The sequence below is a fragment of the Ambystoma mexicanum genome, chromosome 2q (assembly GCF_040938575.1).
Source record: "Ambystoma mexicanum isolate Mex_15411 chromosome 2q, UKY_AmexF1_1, whole genome shotgun sequence".
In the NCBI taxonomy this organism is placed as follows: domain Eukaryota; kingdom Metazoa; phylum Chordata; class Amphibia; order Caudata; family Ambystomatidae; genus Ambystoma; species Ambystoma mexicanum.
The window spans coordinates 793178552-793196471 of record NC_090924.1 but is presented as its reverse complement, the minus strand read 5'-3'; the positions used below and the strand labels follow the sequence as shown (position 1 = coordinate 793196471).

Below are 17920 nucleotides of genomic sequence, written 5' to 3'. Positions count from 1 at the left end.
TGACTCCCCATGGACATGCACATCCCTACTACCATTCCCACCCAGTTCTTAACCCAAATCGCCCAAAACACCTCCTCGTGGGATTCTTTTCTGCTCGCTTTAATCAAGCCTTACCAACAAACTTTGCACTCAAAGTGCCTGCCATTGTTTTTTCAAAGCAGTCTTCTGAGTTAATTGTAATTATAATTGGTTATTTATAACACGCTTAATACCTAGAGGTTTATAAGCACAGACCCGGGATCGAACCTGTATTGTTCCGCATGATCTTGAGTCCAAGCATTGAGCTATCCTCCTGGAATGACTTAATTGGAGCTGGAAACCTGCTACTAGTTTAATGAAAATGTCTTAACCAGGTCTCCCTTCAGACACTCGTTTTTTAAGCAGCCTGCATGTCGTCCAGTGAAGTCCTGCTAAAAACAAGCACTGGCAAAACCAACAGTTTTCGTTTGTGAATAAGTATTAGGCATCTGCCAGGCACTGCTATTATATGCCAAAGTACTTGTATCCTTTTGGACCATCTACCGTCAATGACCAGTTAATACCACTATGGCAGTGCCTGTCACGTGCCTATCCTATGCCTGCATAAAAGCCCAAACTGTTGGCATTGACAATGTTAGTTTTTTCTTACTCGTGCCTAAAATAATTGAAACCCCAATGCAATCATATAGGGAAATTCCTTTCTCCCGCTTTCTGGAGCAGAATTGGGAATCTTTAATTGCATTATTTCCTTGCCTTTTCCAATTGTATAAAGTCACCATTCACCTGACCGAAGAAACACACTAAATGTTTTTATTATTTCTATATTAATGAAAAGCTATGAATAACACATGTTGCGCGTTTTGCACGCATCCTAGAAATGCTGGAAATTCTACAGCTGTTATTCCACCAGCATGGCGTCCACTTTGTGAAGTAATCAGGTTTAGAATGTTAGCACTCTAGTTCTGCTTTAGAACTGTGTACATGCTGCCAAGAAAGCAGCCAATCGTACAGGCGCGTACTACGTCCTTGTCCAATGCAGAGTGGTTATGGTGGAAGGCGTGGGAAGCGTGGAAGTGAAGCCGGTGTTATGCTGTGTGTTCCTTCAGTGCAGCCTGGATCCTGTCACTGGGAACGAGGGAGGTAGAACCGGCGAATGAACCTCACCCAGCATCACCAGAGCTCACGATGATCCTCCAGTGTCAAGCAGCGCTGCAGAAGCTGCGGCTTCTACGGTAAGTGACAGCGAAAGTAGGGACAGCTGTGAGACTGTCTGCTTCGTGCACTTCTTGAGGTTGTGCCCGTGTTCTGTAATATTTGGTATCCCATACCGATCCAATATCCCCTGTCTTCGGCTGTCTTCGTAGATCGCAGACCAAAGTAGGGGAGTTCCGAGTCTCGGTATGGGGTACCAAATGTTGCACAACACCGGCATAACCCCGAGTTCCATATTGTCCAGTCAGGGGAGTGTTCAGCATTGCAAGAGGGGCTGGGGGGACAGCCACGGTGAAACTCTGCTACTTTGCCCTCAAACGAACACGCAATTTCAGGTTGTCTCAAACGGCAGAATCATTACAGATGCAGGGAACTCCTCTATTAGAGCCCTGTCCATGCGCTCTGGTGCAAAATACATGCACATCTCCTAGTTTGCATATGGATTGCACAAACAGACATTACTTCACAGAAAGCACATGCAAGGAGCATCATCAGTCTTTGATACTTGGAGGCGCCATGCAACTAACTTTAGAATAAATTGTCATAAGTAAACCAAGTGGCAAATAATTTTGTGGTGCTAAATACCTAAATTGCACTGTTATATATGGGGCAAGTCGGGCTTTAAAAAAAAATAACAGCATGATATATTAAAGCTTTGAAGTGAATCACTTACAGAGCTGCAGATAAGACACAGTCTGATTACATGATATTCCCAGGATCACACAGTGGTTAAATGGTGAAACCGGGATGTGGACAATTTATCTTCCCAGTTTTAGTTTATTTAGATATTTATTAATGTTTCCCTTTGCATTTCATGTGCATAAATAATGCTTAATTTATATCAATGCCTTGGAAGCACATTACATAACAAACTTCCCTTTCATTATTAACTTTACACTATACATCATTATAGAAATATGTTGAGCAATAAGAGGATGGGTTTGGTTTCATTGTCCCCATCCAGCATGCAAAGTCACAATAGCATCATGCAGATTAATCTGAGCCTAACAAATCCCCCTTGGGTAAAGCCATAGTCATTATTTCATAAAGCCTGCAGCATTATGCAACCTTCTCACACCTGATCGCTCCCTGCCATGCACATTTCTAAAGGGACAAAAGACCCTGCTAATAGTACCCCCCTCCCTCTCAGAAGTGCCTAATGGTTCACATTGAAATGCTCTGTTGACACAGAGCAACTTGCGAGCCTCTCTGCTGCTGCCCTGAGCTCCTTGGGACATTGTCCTACCAGAGGTTTCGGAAAGGGTAAGGTGTCCTGCTGCCAGGACAATTACTTTGCTGAGCAGGAATTACTGAGCACACATTGTCCTGGCAGCGGGACAACTTTCTCGTTGGGCACCCTCATTGAGGTGCCGCACAGGAGGGGTGGCCCACTGGCGAAGTCCCGGTCAGGCTCTAAAAAGAGCCTGTGGGGTGGCAACATGCCCCCCCCCCACACCCCCTGGCTAGGTACGCCACTGTTAATTGATCAGTCAGCTGAACTGCATTGAGTTAAATGAATCTTAGTTGGTTATATGGTTATTTGTAGCTTAATAAATTACAGCTGTCAACACTTGGTGGGTTATATGGTTATTAGTGGCTTAATAAATCACAGCTGCCAACAGTGATAGAAATGGGTACGCAAACTACGCTTGGAAATTGAAGAAATACTCCGGAATACTACCTCCTTAGGGAAATTGACCCGATAGATGGGTTCACTGTAGAGGGTGTGGTGTAGCGGTGCAGTCATGGCAGGCACGTAAAACACATACAAATAATATTTCATTTTACAGGGTTGACATGAAACGCAGATAAATCGCACAATAAATTAGACTGACATATGTATTACACATCTCATAGCATAGTGGGAGTATATGTAGTGTTTCCATTTTAAGAACATGTATTGCCCCTCTAAGGATGTGTCATGACAGCCTCATACCTGACTGGAAGAAGGAGCATCTGCATGCACATGCAATACCACGGTGGTAGACTAAATGTAATGGCACTCTGTCTCATTGTGTAGGGCCTGCAGGCCTACCCCTTGTGATCACAGGCCTGTGGCACTGCTAGTCTGGGTGCCCCAGACCAGCATGTGTAACAAAGTACCTCCAGGCCACTGGCCCTCTGTGTGATCGCAGAGCAGCTGCTTGTCCGGGAGCCCAAGGCAGCTGCGGTCTTGTCGTTTGAACACGACGATCAGGGTGATCCCTGCCACATTAATTGTGTGTTGGTGCCCCGAGCACCCGTTGGGCTGGCCCAGAGTCACAGTGCACAGAAATTATGTATTCCCCTGCCCAATTCAAGGGATAGTTCAAGCAGAGCGTTGTTAAATGTTACCCCTCAAAAACAAGGGGATACCAAATACTACAACCCTATATTAGGCATTATATTTGGTATCCCCTTCAAAAAAAGGATGGGATGGCTTCCAGGAGCAGCTGTCACAGTGAAGGATTATGATGTACTCCCCTCCCCAATGCAATGGATAGTTCAAGCAGTGTGCTGTTAAATGTTACCTCTCAAAATCAAGGGGATACCAAATATTACAACCCTATAAGCTGTAATATTTGGTATCCCCTTCAAAAAAAGGAGGAGATGGCTTCCAGAAGCTGTCACAGTGTAGGCTTATGATGTACTCCCCTCCCCAACCCAATGCAAGCGATAGTTCAAGCAGTGTATTGTTAAATGTTACCCCTCAAAATCAAGGGGATACCAAATATTACAACACTATATTAGCTGTAATATTTGGTATCCCCTTCAAAAAAAGGATGAGATGGCTTCCAGAAGCTGTCACAGTGTAGGCTTATGATGTACTCCCCTCCCCAATGCAAGGGATAGTTCAAGCAGTGCTTTGTTAAATGTTACCCCTCAACATCAAGGGGATACCAAATATTACAACCCTATATTAGCCATTATGTTTGGTATCCCCTTCAAAAAAAGGATGAGATGGCTTCCAGAAGCTGTCACAGTGAAGGCCTATGATGTACCCACCTCCCCAATGCAAGGGATAGTTCAAGCAGTGCGTTGTTAAGTGTTACCCCTCAAAATCAAGGGGATACCAAATATTACAAAAGTATATTAGCTGTAATATTTGGTATCCCCTTCAAAAAAGGATGAGATGCCTTCTAGAAGTCATTGCCTCCATTTGGCAGTGCTTACATCTCCTGTTGTGGGCGCTCAGGTGGTACTCTCTCTGGTCGTGGGGGACTCCTGTTGATGTCTTGCCTCTGATTCGGCCTCCAGTCACCCTCTCGGTTTCTTTCTGCCCAGCTCCACGCTTCTCTGGGATCCGTGAAATGCACTGTCATACCGTTGTGGTATATTTCCAGTTGTGCTGGGAACAGAAGTCGGTATTTTATGTTAAGTGCTTGAAGGCGTTTCTTGAGTGGGTCGAAGAACTGCCTCGCTTTCTGAACCTCCCTGGTGAAGTCTGGGGAAAAAGGTGATTCTGGAGCCATTAAATGTTATGGAGCCCTTAGTTCTGGCCATCTGCAGTATCGCATCCCGATCCATATAGTTCAGGAGCTTTGCAATTAGCGTGCGCGGAGGAACTCCGGGTATTTGTCTGCCCGTTGGTAAGCAGTGAGCACGTTCAACTGCGAAGAATTTTGATAGGGTCTTGGGAGCGAATAGAACCGCAAGCCATTGCTCTAGGAATATCTCCATGCTCTGGCCTTCTGACTTTTCCGCCAATCCAAGGATCCAGATGTTGTTCGGTCTTTCTCTGCCCTCACCCTCTTCCACTCGTTCTTCCAGTGCCTTGAGGCTTGCCAACGCTCCGGTCATTTGGTGATTTACAGTCCTCGGGCTGTCCTCTGTTTCCGATATGCGGCCCTCTGCTTCCCCGGTACGAGCCGTGAGTTTTTGCAGGTCATGGCGCAATAGTGACACCTCAGTACTTATGCCATCCATCTTTTTTTCCATGGAGGTCCTTGAGTTGGCGATAGCATTCATGATGTCTTTAAGGGATATATTGAGAAAAAAGACCTAGGCTACTGTGCCTTCGGTGTGGGCCGCACACCCCAAATTCCCACTTCGGGTTAATCGATTACTCTTTGTTTCTTAATAAACTTCTTGATTAAGAAACAAAGAGTAATCGATTAACCCGAAGTGGGAATTTGGGGTGTGCGGCCCACACCGAAGGCACAATAGCCTAGGTCTTTTTTTCTCCATGTTCACTTTCTGTGCCCTACACGGTGGCACAAGATAGTGGGCTGCACCCCACTAACAAACGAATCTACAGGATCATGAACTACTAGAAAAAAAGGAAATCATCAGTAAAAAAAAAGCTGTGCACTCCTGCCTCTCTCTTTAAGGGATATATTGTAATTCTTCGGTCGCGGTGCATCGCCAGAGTTGCCCTGCTCCTGCGGGGGAACTTGGGTAGCGATTGTGTACTGCTACATTTTGCTCTGCATTGCCGCGTTCTTTGCCCTGTCTTTCCCCATGGTGGTCAAGCCTGTGTTGATTTGCAGTTGCTCCCTTAACTCTCAGCCGATGTTTGTGCAGCTGTTTAGGTCAGTGGGGTGCTCGCTTCGGGCGCAATGTATCATCCAGTTGTTGCTGTTGGTTCAGGATCTTGTGGATGCTGGTCAAGTGGTTCACCAGAGACACTTGTTCAACCTTCGCAGGTGCACTGTCAAGCGTTTATTACCAAAAGGTGCTGTCCGTGACCACCCGGCTGCGGTACTCCGAAGACGGCAGAGCCACAAGCCTTGGCTTCTATCTCGCTAGGGAGGTGCCGTTGTAATCTCGAACACCTCTTCCCTCCTTTTGGTTTCTCTTACGGTTTATATGCACTGTCCACTTCGTGGTTTCTTCCCAGAAGTCTGCTGCGTTATCACCTATGCCCTCTTCCTCCTTTGTTTTGTTGGACTGAGGATTGGCTCGGTCGGCACCCTATCTTTCGGGAAGGAGGTGTTTCTATTAGTCTCAGTTCAAATGTGTGTCTTAGTCTCGTACAGTGCAGGATTAGGGGCCCTGTTGCCGCTTCGCGCCACGGACAAGCAGGCCAGTACTCCAGTTGCCTCGTTTCAGTTGTCCTCAGTAGTAGTCTTTGATCGGGCCGGTGATATCAGAATGTTGTTTTGCTCTCTCAAATCCCTGCAGCTTCTGAAGTGCATGCTGCCAGTCAGGTTGGCGCACCGGTTGTGTACAAGCTCGCCTCCCAGCAGGTGGTCGCCTTTGATAATGGTCTGGGCTCACAAGCGATTTCAAGTGTGTAAACCACGTTTATTGCTGCGTGTTATGGCGGCTAGGTGATGTATTCACAGGATATTAGCCTTATTGGGTTCACCTTGGACACTCAGCTCTCAGCCACATCACTACTTTATTGGGAGCTCGGAGCATTGTAGATTCAGTGCGCAGTTTTCATTCCCCTTATAACAGCCATGCCTTCAGCATAGGCAGCTTACCTTCCGTTCTCGGTTGCTTTGTGGAATGTATGTTGCAATCCACGTGTCACGTTCACTTTCAGGGTCCCACTGTGAGCGGTTGGGGTCTAGGGATAATTCTGCTACGTATCATTGTTGGTAGGCAGTTTAGCTTCTACGCACCATCTCTGGGTAGGAGACGTGTTTGATTTGGTTGTCCCCGCTCACTCTTTGTCGCAGGCGGTGCTCGCTTCGCTGTCGGCCTGGCTCTCCTGCAACCGGAGCGCCTTCAGGCAGCCTTCCTCGGTTTGGCTGCTAGCTTGGGTCGCGTTGTTCCCAGGGGCCCACAGCAGCTTCTCGCAGCCTCAGATGGGACCGCCCCATCGACCGCCGGGGCAGCCGGTAGGAGCTGAGCCTCGCTGGCACTTGGAGATCCCATCGGGGGGGGACCCATAGCGGGGCTCACCTTGTCGCTGCAGTGATCAGGATCGTAACGTCGGCTGGTCCTCTCCGTCGTCCTCAAGCAGGGTTGCTCCACCTCGTATCGGAGCAGGGGATGCCAGTGTCCGCCTGCTTTCATGGGCGCGCTCGCGGCCTACTCGCAGTGTTGTTTGGGGTTGGGATCAGTGTTTAGTCTTCCTGATTTAGGCCTCAGCGCTGTGATGGTAGTTGCTGTTGCGGGGCGCTTGGCTCAGTGGAGCCTTTAACGTAATGCGCACCTTCCTCTTAGCTCTCAGTACTGGCGGCCATCTTGTCTGGCATATGAGGTCAGCCTCTTCTGGATTAGTGCAGCGACCCGTTGCAGAAGGGATCCGCCGCTTTTGGAAGCTATTTTCGTGAGTTTAACAACATGAATTGTCAGGATAAAGGCAGGATCTAGCTAGCGGCCTGGGAGCAGCGAGGAATCGCATCCTCATTGCCCGCTTGCTGGCCACACACCCCTCCAAACTTGGTGATTATTGAAGGTAAGGTTAGCCAGTATATCGGGTGCTTTGTGTTTGTTTACTGTGCGCAGCCCCCATTCGATGAGCCATAAACACATTTGGAGACCCTTTGCACACACCCGTCCATATTTCATTGTGGGCAAGGGGATGTTCAGTGACCAGTCCTCCACCAGATCCAACAGATCCTTTGGCAGACCTACACCCATTTTGAGGTTAAAATCTCCTCCCCATATGCATTGCTCATTACGATTTCTCCTGTTTAGAAATAACTCATCAATAAACACCTTGACTTTGGCTAACCTCTCTGCCTCAGCCTTATGGGGGCTGTTATAGAGTTTCAAAATGATTATCGGGTCCCCCCTAGAGGTTAAAATACAGAGCACCTGTAGGTAGTCCATGTTAGTCTCCACTACCCTAAACCTACAGGTTAGGGACGCTTTAATCAAAAATGGCCAGACCCCCATAACATCTTACTCTAGCATTTTTTTCGCTGAGATCCCCTACAATGTGTAGCCATCTAACAGTGTGGTCTCCAAGGCCCAGGTCTCTTGCAGGAGAATGACATTGTAGGTTGTTTTTTATTTTTTTTACTTATTTTTATTGGTTTTATGAAACAAAAGAGAACATTCGGAGCAAACATGAAAGGGACTCGTGTCCCTATAAACCTTATACAAAAAATAATAGATAATTCCCTGGCGTATACACCCTCCCCTCCCTCCTCCCCCCACCCCCTTTCAAGGCACAGTCTCTGATCGCTGCTTTCACTTATACTGTTCAATCCGTTGTCGGCAGTCCCGACCGGGCACTAGATCGTCAGCAACGGGCCGATTCCTCTGAATTAAAGTCTGTGTTTTCCAAGTTAATTATTCAGTGGGACTGAGTCACTGTTCTCTGGGAATTTCAACCCGTACTTTCCATGTTACTAAAAGCATTAAAGAACCCGAGCCATTCAGTCTCTATCAGAACGCTGGATCCCTGTATAGCTTCTGTGATCTTTTCCATAAGAGAAATATCCCTGGCCAGATCTTCACAGGAGGTGGCATCATACTGATTAGCTAGCTCAACCCCAATAGTATGCGCCCCTCCCTTCTGTGGGGTCAATCTTTCTAAATTGGGTTTGGACCTCCAACCCAAGGATAATCTGTGGCCAGGAGGTGGATACAAAGGACCCTGTGCGTGGGGTAACTCAGTGCTTCCCTCCTAACAGACTTTCTCAAGCGGTTCCTTGAATCAGCCACCCTCTGTGTACAACCGTAAAGCAAATCCTGAGAGACCAGCCTACTATGGAGACTGTAGCTGTTTGGTTTTAGGCCTCTGGATAAATTAGAGTTGACCAAATAACAAACCATCATTGCATCCAAGAAGGAAACCAATATGCAGTCCCCCTTCATCCAGTTGGGTTTTTGCCCTACCCTTCCTACCCTTCTTGCCATTAATATAAGGCTTGGGTCAGTGCTCGGTCCAATCAGGTTGGTGTTGATCCAATGGGTCGTTTTATTCATTAGTGAAATAGTTGATTCAAATCCACACTTAGGGAGCCCCGGTACACCCATGATAATCCCCATAAGAGGGGCTGCTGCAGCCAGTAAATTCAAAATGCTCTTCTCTAGCCCTCCTATATCCATGTTAGCCCCAGTGTCCCCTATGAAAGTCCTAAAGCTTAAGTCGGACCTCCCAGTACCCGTAAAGTTTGAATGAACAGTTACTGAGCTTAACTGTGTGGTTACTGCCTTATCCTTTGCCGGCATCACCAGCCCGCCAACCTGAGTGACCGGGCCAGGACTCAACCCCCCCCAATAGTATCTTACCATTTGGCTTTGCCCCAACCCCACCGTACGTATTTCTGCCACTCTTTTTGTTAGAACTCTGATTGAGTCATCCACGATAGCCAGTGTGTTCATTACCCCAGACTTAAACATCTGCAATAGCTCTAGGATGGTCTAAAGGGGCTTGAGCTTTACATCTAGAAGTGATTCCAGCCAGAGCTAATCCTCCTCCAAACCTGGAGGAGGAATTTAGATCCTGACTCAGTTCCCTCTCGGGCTCCCACCCATATGGCTATTCACCAATTGATCCGTTACTACACCCCCTCACTGTTAAGACACATAATGATGGGTCCACACAGCGCAAAGTTATAATTAACTCTTTATTGAGTTAGTAACAGCAACGACCCCCAGCCAGGGGAAATCTTCTCAACTGACCTAATGGAATGTTGAGTCTCCCAGATGCTGAGACTCCACATTCCAGGAGGCGATGTCAGTGAACATATTATGACAACAGTAACCAAGTTATGAATAAGCTGTATTGCACACACAAGCCCATCAATACATAGACATCTAAATATAATAACTTCTAATATGATAAACTGTAACCTCTAACACTCACCATCCGGTCGCCCATCCCTAGTCTCACCCCCTCCCCTTCCACTTCCTTATCTGCCTCCGTACCAGGGTGCAGAGGATCCTGAGGCATACACACCCCAAGCAACTGCTCCTGTAGAGCCATTGCCTGAACCACTGTGCCCCCTAAGGCCCCCATCCCCTCAATACAACTATTTATTTCAGTGGTGCTACCTTTGGGATTCCCTCCTGAACCTGAAATAGCATCCCATGTGGCTTTTCCAGTAACAGTAATGCAATTCACTATTTTGCTGGCTATGTCTTCCAAATACGAATCAAGGGAGCGTTGCAAAAGATGGGGCTTAATCTTGGCAAGCTCCCGGGCCATTTTAATTTGCTTTTTTTTTTTTGCCCTTTCTGTCATCTCCCCCGGTCTCCGATCATCCCTTGCTTTTGTTTTCACCATGGTGGAAATGCACCTAAGAACAGTAAAATTGAGCCATTATAAAATTGGTTAAAGAGAGTAAACATACCGCTAAAACGTCAATGTCTAAATGGTGACTATACAGTGGGACCTTCCGGCATGCGCCAGTGCATAAGAAACAAATGGTAATGGGTTGTTGGCGACAGAGGACCAGAACCGTCCGCGGGACAAATACAGCCACCGCCACCCTGGATTGATAGCTTAGTAAGGACTGTTCGGCTCCAAAGGCAGCCACAACACCTACAGTTACAGATGGCCACCGGCAGCCAGTCCTCGTGAAAAACCTCCAGAGACCCAGAGAGGGGTGGACAGGGAACGCCCGATGGCTCATGGAGCAGCCTTAGTCTGTCTCCCCCTAACCCCACTCTCATAAACCTAAAACTTGAAACAGTCAGAGGCATTGGATAGCGAAAGATTTCGGAAGCAAATCATTTCTCAACCAGTAGCATGGCTCTTGGGAGGGATTCTAGCTTGGCACACTCCTCCCTATCCAATTGCCGGAATAAGTAAATAGCCACTCAGTTGGCTGGACGTAGAGTAGCAGGCAAAAGTGGAGGGGAGTGCAAATATATTCACTTACAGTTTTTCAACAGTCCAGCTTTCACTTTCCCGCTTTCGGGTTACAGGTTTTCCGCACTCCACTATCATGCGGAAGTACCAAGTGCAGACGGGTGAGGAAACCCGGGTTACCAATGGAGGTCGGCCAATGACTTACTTGCAGACCTTGGTGACTGGAGTAACCCCCTGCATGCCGCTCCACCACGAACCACCAATAACCACTTGTGCCGCCACTTCACCTCAGTGCAGCATTCTGCGCTCATTTTGGGGTTAAATGATGCTCCTCCTCCACCTCACATGAGCATAGACAGCAAAAACGGACTGGAAAGGCTGGCAGTCCCCCACCAATAATCACTTGTGCCTCGACTTCACCGCCACGCTCTGCGCTTGTGTTAGGGTTAAATGCTCCTCCTCCTCCACCTCACGTGAGCATAGGCAGCAAAAACAGCAGTAAATGTGCTAATCATCTTCATACCTAGTTTATAAAGGCTGGAGATTTCAACACCATTTTAAGTACCCCCCTAGGTATATCCAGCAGAGTTGGTGGAGCTCTTTCATTGTCTGCACAGGAAATTCACAGGAAATTCACAAGGGCATGTATGATTTTGAGCTCTTAGACCTGTGGAGGACACACCATCCAAGTGATGGGGAATATTCATATTACTCTGTCCATGAAATGCAGTCACGGATTGAATGTATTTTAATCGGGACGGGACTGTTACATAGGTCTTGGGAGTGTATTCTGCTCCTTAGGACTCTATCAGAACACCCCCGCTTATTGTGGACATTTCTTCTTGAGGAGAATGTGATTGAGCAACTTCTCTGGCATTTTAAATTGCATGCACTGTCGGATGTAGCATTTAAAAGTGACATCAACTTGGTTATTAACACCTTTTTTTTAAAAAACTATTATCGGCTTGGTCCCCCTAAATATCTACTATCTGGGACACAGTCAATGTTTATCTTCATGCTGCATAGGCATAGAGAATGGAGTCCATAAGGCTATAAGGAGGAGTTTGAACGAGGTAGAGATCAGACAACTTGAGATTGAAATGGATAAGGTCCAGCAATAACATCCTGTCATGATGCCTACCCCCGGGGACCCAGTCCAGCAATCCCAGAAGCAGGCATCAAGTTACCCCAAGCAAGCCCAACAACCCCTGCTAGGGGCTATTTGGGTGCAGTCCTGGCGCCTATGGCGCCAGGCTCATATGGAGAGTCAGTCCTGGCGCCATAGGCACCAGGCTCATAGATTAAAACTTACCTGATGCAGACCATGCTGCAAAAGCTCCAAGCCAAAAGAGGCTTGGAAGGGACTATTTTACCTAGGGTGGGGCTGGGGAGGAATACTTACCTGGGACTACTTTGGGGGCTATTTAAACCACGCCCGAAGAGCAGCAAACGCTTCGCATTATTCTGCATCCAGCAGCGTAACGCTCACCGTGTCTGCAAGCCTGCATCCAGTCTTCTGCCACGCCCGCCTCGAGTTTGGAGCTCCTAGAAAAAGGGAGAAAAGGTTAGAACAAGAGCAATACCTTTGATCCTTACCTGAATTCCCGATCCATCACGCCTTCGAGCTGGAAGAAAGAAGTTATTTTATGCGTGTTGCCTCGCCTGCTGCAGCGCCGCGCTGAACTCACCGGCCTTCGCAGCATCTTCACATTCCACTGCATCCTCATGCATGTTCCCGCCGCACTCCCGCACCTAAGGAGAAGACAAGAACAGCAAGGTGAGCCAAGGGAATACACAGAGGAATACCCCCCAAAGACTTACCTGATTTTACCACCGGGGGCACTATTCCTCTTCACGGGTCGGCGCAGCTCCCACTGCATCCTAGCTGAATCCCGGCCCCTAAGGGGAAACAAAAGGACTGCAAGGTGAAACAAAGTGACTAACAAGGGGAACCCTCCTCACCACAAAAGACTTACCTGATTTTACCGCCGGAGGCATTATTCCCCGAGACTTCATACTTTCAGCGCCTGAATAAGGGAGAAAGCAACAGGTTATATATGGACGTTATTTTATCGAACTGTGTTGGATAATACAAATCCTTACCAGAATATTACCGGTTGCCACGAGGAACTCTTCAGTAGGGTCAAGCTGCAACCTGCAAGGAATCGGACAAGAGTGAAAGTCAGGCATTTGAACTCTTACGAACTACATACTTATAGCGTCTTGCAGGAAATATCGGAGTCAATATTGTTCTGGAACTCACCAATTCCTTCGAGCCAGTGAAGCAACTGGTTATCTACGCGCCCCTGCGCTCAATGCAGGATGGAGAGCTCATCTTTTCAATCTCATCAGGTGAGACTATAAGAGGGGACATCAAAGGTGATCAGTGGGGAGAACAGCGGGGTGGGGGGATTTACGCTCAACTCCACGGGTGGTTAATTCCCTTTCTCCATTCGCAGAAGAATATTCCTACAGGCCAAGCAAACAAAGCTAGGTGGGCCAGTCCAGTCCGTCATCTCGGCCCTACGTGTCACATTGGTGGAGACCACAGCTGTCCAGTCCAGATCGACGCCTCTGTGGGAGCCAGGTGAGCGTAACACATCCTGCTTCCATCTATAAAAGTTCAACCGGACCAATTCCGCTCACTGGCAGATCAGGAGGTGAAATTAGTTTCTACCCAGATACAGACCCGAAATATGGAGAGGACGGAAGACCTGCCGCTTACTAGCCTTACTCTTGTGTTCTGAAAGAGCCATCACCTCTTTTTTGTTTTGCTGTAGTCACCACGAGTGGGACAGGAATGCCCAGACGTGGGTCCCGTGACTGCTGGGCCGAGAGACCCAAGCGACTCCTCAATGATGAGGCCTAACGAGACCAAAACATGTCTGTGGATGCTTGTGGTCTCATGCAGAAGGGATGTGAACTAGTCGTTCAGGCTAGACTGTCCCTTTTGGGGTGGGACCAAGCCTGATTTGCATATGGTCTTTCCCCTTTTGTAATGGCTTGGCAGGCAAAGAACAATGGCCTGGAAGGTTGCCCAGAGCAATGCCAGTAGTTAAGATTAATTCTAAACCTTCCAGCCATCACCTCTTTTGTTTTGCATTCTGAACGGGGGCCTACCAACATAGCGACCATATTGAAAAATGAAGGGACACTTATGTCAGATCTGAGTGACAGTGTATATGTTTCATACTTCTAGCAAGACACTGAATGCTAGGAAGAATACACAATTCCCTATGGAACTCAAAGCAAACCTATGCGATATACCAATGCACAAGTTAAATCGGAGCACCCTATACTCTTAAATGCCCCAATCACGGAAAAGGATATAATGAATGCCATTGCAGCGCTAGCCACCTCAAAGGTCCTGGTATCGGATGGTCTAACAGCTGTATTTTTTAACGAATTTAGTCCTAAAGTGTCCATGCACTTGTTGAAAGTCTGGCACGAAGCTTTCCAGCAAGGCTCCCTCCCTCCTTCGGTGAAGCCATGATTATGCTAATCCTGAAGCCCAGGAAAGACCCCACTAATTGTGCCTCCTATAGACCCATAGCACTATGTGTGGTGGCACATATCTAGTTGGCAGATATGAACTCTGGTCAGGAAGTTCTGTGGATGAGGGGGCAGATAGAAAAAGGGGAGGGCGGTGTAAGGAATTCATGGTGGCAACAGTAAAGACAGACACAAGTGATCGCAGTTCAAGGATGTTTATTAAAGTGTATGCAGGTTGGAAAAACGTCTAATCTAAACCTAAATCTAAGACAGGAGCAAGCGCCGACCATCAAATTGAAATGAGGCATTCCTAGTGGCATTGTGTCAAATGAAAAAGGGCCTATACTAAGAAACCTATTGCCAAGCCTTCCAACTAATAGGGTGTGGGATAGTTTTCAAAAAAAGAAAGAAGTGTTCACAAATAATATGCCATGATATGGTAGCCTGGGTCTTCCTTCCCCACGTTTTGAGCACAGGGTAAGGTGGGATCTTGGAGCACAGCACAGTCTCGAGCTCTCCCAGCATGAGACGACAGTTCTGTTTTAGCTTATCAGGAGCCTCGATGGCCAAGTCTCTTATCTTCAAAAAGTCTCTTGCCTTCTAGGGTGAGTAAAATAACAGGTTAGTTTTACCCTACTGATGATGTGTTGTTGCAATAGTAATCCTGCTCAGTACGAGAGGAACCGCAGGTTCATACATTTGGTGTATGTCCTTGGCTGAGGAGCCAATGGGGCGAAGCTACCATCTGAGGGATTATGACTGAACGCCTCTAAGTCAGAATCCCTCTTAAACCATAACGATACCGCAGCGCTGTGGAGCCTCGGTTGGCCTAGGATAGCCAGCCTCTGGTCCGGTGCGTAGAGCCGCTCGCATCGGGATTCGAGTGTGGACATAAGGGGGCCACCTCTCTTGCCCGTAGTGCACCGCATGTTCGTGGGGAACCTGGTGCTAAATCATTCGTAGATGACCTGATTCTGAGTCAGGGTTTCGTAAGTAGCTGAGCAGCTACCTTGCTGCAATCTATTGAAAGTCATCCTCTGAGCCAAGCTTTTGTTGCAAAATGGCCCTCTCCATGAGGGTCTCTGTCCCACCGCGCCGCAGGGCGCACGGGACACTCCCACCCGCCCTAGGAGCACACCTGCGGGGGTGTGCGGGCTGGGCGGGGAGCGCTCTCTTCTCACCTTTCCCGGTCAGCTCGGCTGACCAGATGTCCATGGCCCTGGGCTGGCGTCGAGGTGGCGGGGGAAGAGAGGCTGCAGGCCACCCCCAGGGCGCAAGGAGGGGGGCTTGCCACCTTCCCTAAGCCGGGTGGGGTCAGTGAAGGCGCAGCCGGCTGGCCGCTGGGCCAAACGCCCCGGCCAGTAGGACCAGATGGCCCGAGTGGCGGCCGACGGACCAGATGGCCCGAGTGGTGGCCGGCCCGGCTGGCTCTTGCACTTGTCTCCTCCGGTCGGGTTCCTTAAGACCCACCAATTCGTGGGGGCTTAATAGTCGGCATGGAGGTGTTTCCCGGGCCCGAGCGCGCATGAGGTTGGTGCCTTAAGCACCCCGGACAGGGCAGTGGAAGAGGGGCAGCGGCTTAAGACCCCCCCCACCCCAGAGCGGGCGGGTTCTTAAGCCCGTGCCCCACGGATGGTGGGGTCGGGGCAGGCGAGGCCGCCGGGCCATCTGGCCAGGGGAGTAGGACCAGATGGCCCGAGCGGCGGCGGGGCGGCGGACCAGATGGCCCGCGCTGTGGCCGGGGCGGCTGGCTCCTACATTTGTCTCTGGTCGGGTCCCATAAGCCCCCACTGCATGGGGGCTTAATAGTCGGCGTGGAGGTGCCACCCTGCAGCCCCCGGGGCGGCCGTTGCGCTGTTCCCAGCCTCGGTTCCATGGCGTTTGTGGGCCGCTCCCAGTCAAGTCCAAAACGGGCAGGCGCGTGTGTCGAGGTGGCACCCTGAGCGGGGCCTCCTTCCCTCCACGGGGCTATAGCCGCTCGTAGTGTCCGGCCTTGGGTTCCATGGCGTACGTGGGTTACTCCCGGTCCTTGGCCCAGTGCCTCCCGTGTGTGGTCAAGTCCAAAACTGGGTACGTGTGTCAAGGGGCGCTCGTAGTGGCCGGACCCGAGTTCCACAGCATTTGCGGGCAAGTCCCGGAGGGCAAGGCTCTAACGTGGAGGGAGAAGCTATAAGGGGGGGGGGCCCAGCCAGAGCTCCAGGGTGACTGGGGCTGCTTACACCCCCCACCCCCTGTCTGGAAGGTCCCCGGGCCCAGCGCTGGTCGCGGGTAGCCCCGGAGGGGTCCCCATTGCTCCCCACAGGGAAAAGCTCTAAAGGGGCCACGCCGAAGCCCCGGGGTGGCTGGAGGAGCTGGCCCCTGGCCTTGCGTGCCTGCCTCGTGAATGGGTTAACCGTCCCTCCCTGCAGGGAAAAGCCCTAATGTGGCGGGAGAAAAGCTAAGGCGCCCTGGCCAGAGCTCGAGGAGGTCCTGTCGGTGCTGGCCCATGCATGCCCTTGGGCACCTGCCGGCCCTCTGTCCTTTGCCAGGCAGGTTTGGGGCCCCACAGGCACTTCCTGTCCAGGCCCATTGGAATGCATGGCCCTACCAGATGGCAGCTCTCCGAGCCCGGCCGGCTGTTTGGAAGTGGCCAAGGTGAGGTCCATCAAGTCCCTACTCGGCATGATGTCATTGTGCATCTACCTCGTGCGCCTATGCAGGTTGTGGATGCGACCACTGCAGGAGTTCCTCGACGCCCATTGGATGCAAGTGGCGGGCAGCTTCGAAGACAGGATCTCTCTAAGCAAGACTTTCCGACAAGCGATCCGTTGGTGGGGCACCCACGCGTATGTAGCGGCAGGCATGGACTTCCAGACCCCGGCACATCAGGAAACTGTGACGATGGACAGGATGGGGAGCGCACACCGGAGATCTCCACGCAAGAGGCCTTTGGCTCCCAGAGGAGAGGTCACTACACATCAACATCCGGGAGCTCCGAGCCGTGTTCTGGGCCCTCAGGTCGTTCCTTCCGTGCCTCAAGGGTAAGGTGGTAAGGGTCTTCACCGACAATACCACCACGATGTTCTACATCAGGAAGCAGGGGGGCACCAGATCCCCAGTCCTGTCCAAAAAAGTGCAGGATCTGTGGCACTGGGCCATTGCCCAAGGGATGTTCCTGGTACCCTTCCATCTGGCAGGAATAAAGAACACCATCGCCAAATCACTCAGCAGGGACCTGTGCTTTTGCCACGAGTGGGAGCTTCTCCTATTCCGACGATGGGGCAATCCCCAGATAAATCTATTCACAACAGCGACGAACGCCAAGTGCCGGAGGTTCGCCAGCAGGTTTCCCCAGCCGGGGAGCATGGGCGATGCCTTCTCATTCCCCTGGGACGGCCTGTTCCTGTATGCGTTCCCTCTGTTGCCGTTCCTGCTGCGACTCATCAGTCATTTCAGACGGTCCCGGTGCAGGATGATCCTCGTCGCACCGGTGTGGCCGAGGCAGATCTGGTTCCTGGACCTTCTGGACATGTCAGCGTCCCCCCCCCCCGGACAGACTACCGACAGACGCGGATCTCCTCGCCAGGGAAGGAGGCGCCATCCTCCATCACGACC

At 49.9% G+C, this 17920-nt stretch overlaps 1 protein-coding gene across 1 annotated transcript in view; it reads left to right on the top strand.

The window, feature by feature from the left end:
• Positions 1–1020: 1020 nt before the first annotated feature.
• Positions 1021–17920, top strand: part of PITRM1 (pitrilysin metallopeptidase 1) — a 1609076-nt gene continuing 1592176 nt past the window's right edge. The window contains exon 1 of the mRNA XM_069648021.1: positions 1021–1211. Coding sequence (XP_069504122.1) covers positions 1165–1211 — 47 coding nt within the window. The 5' untranslated portion in view covers positions 1021–1164. The remainder of the gene's footprint in view (positions 1212–17920) is intronic.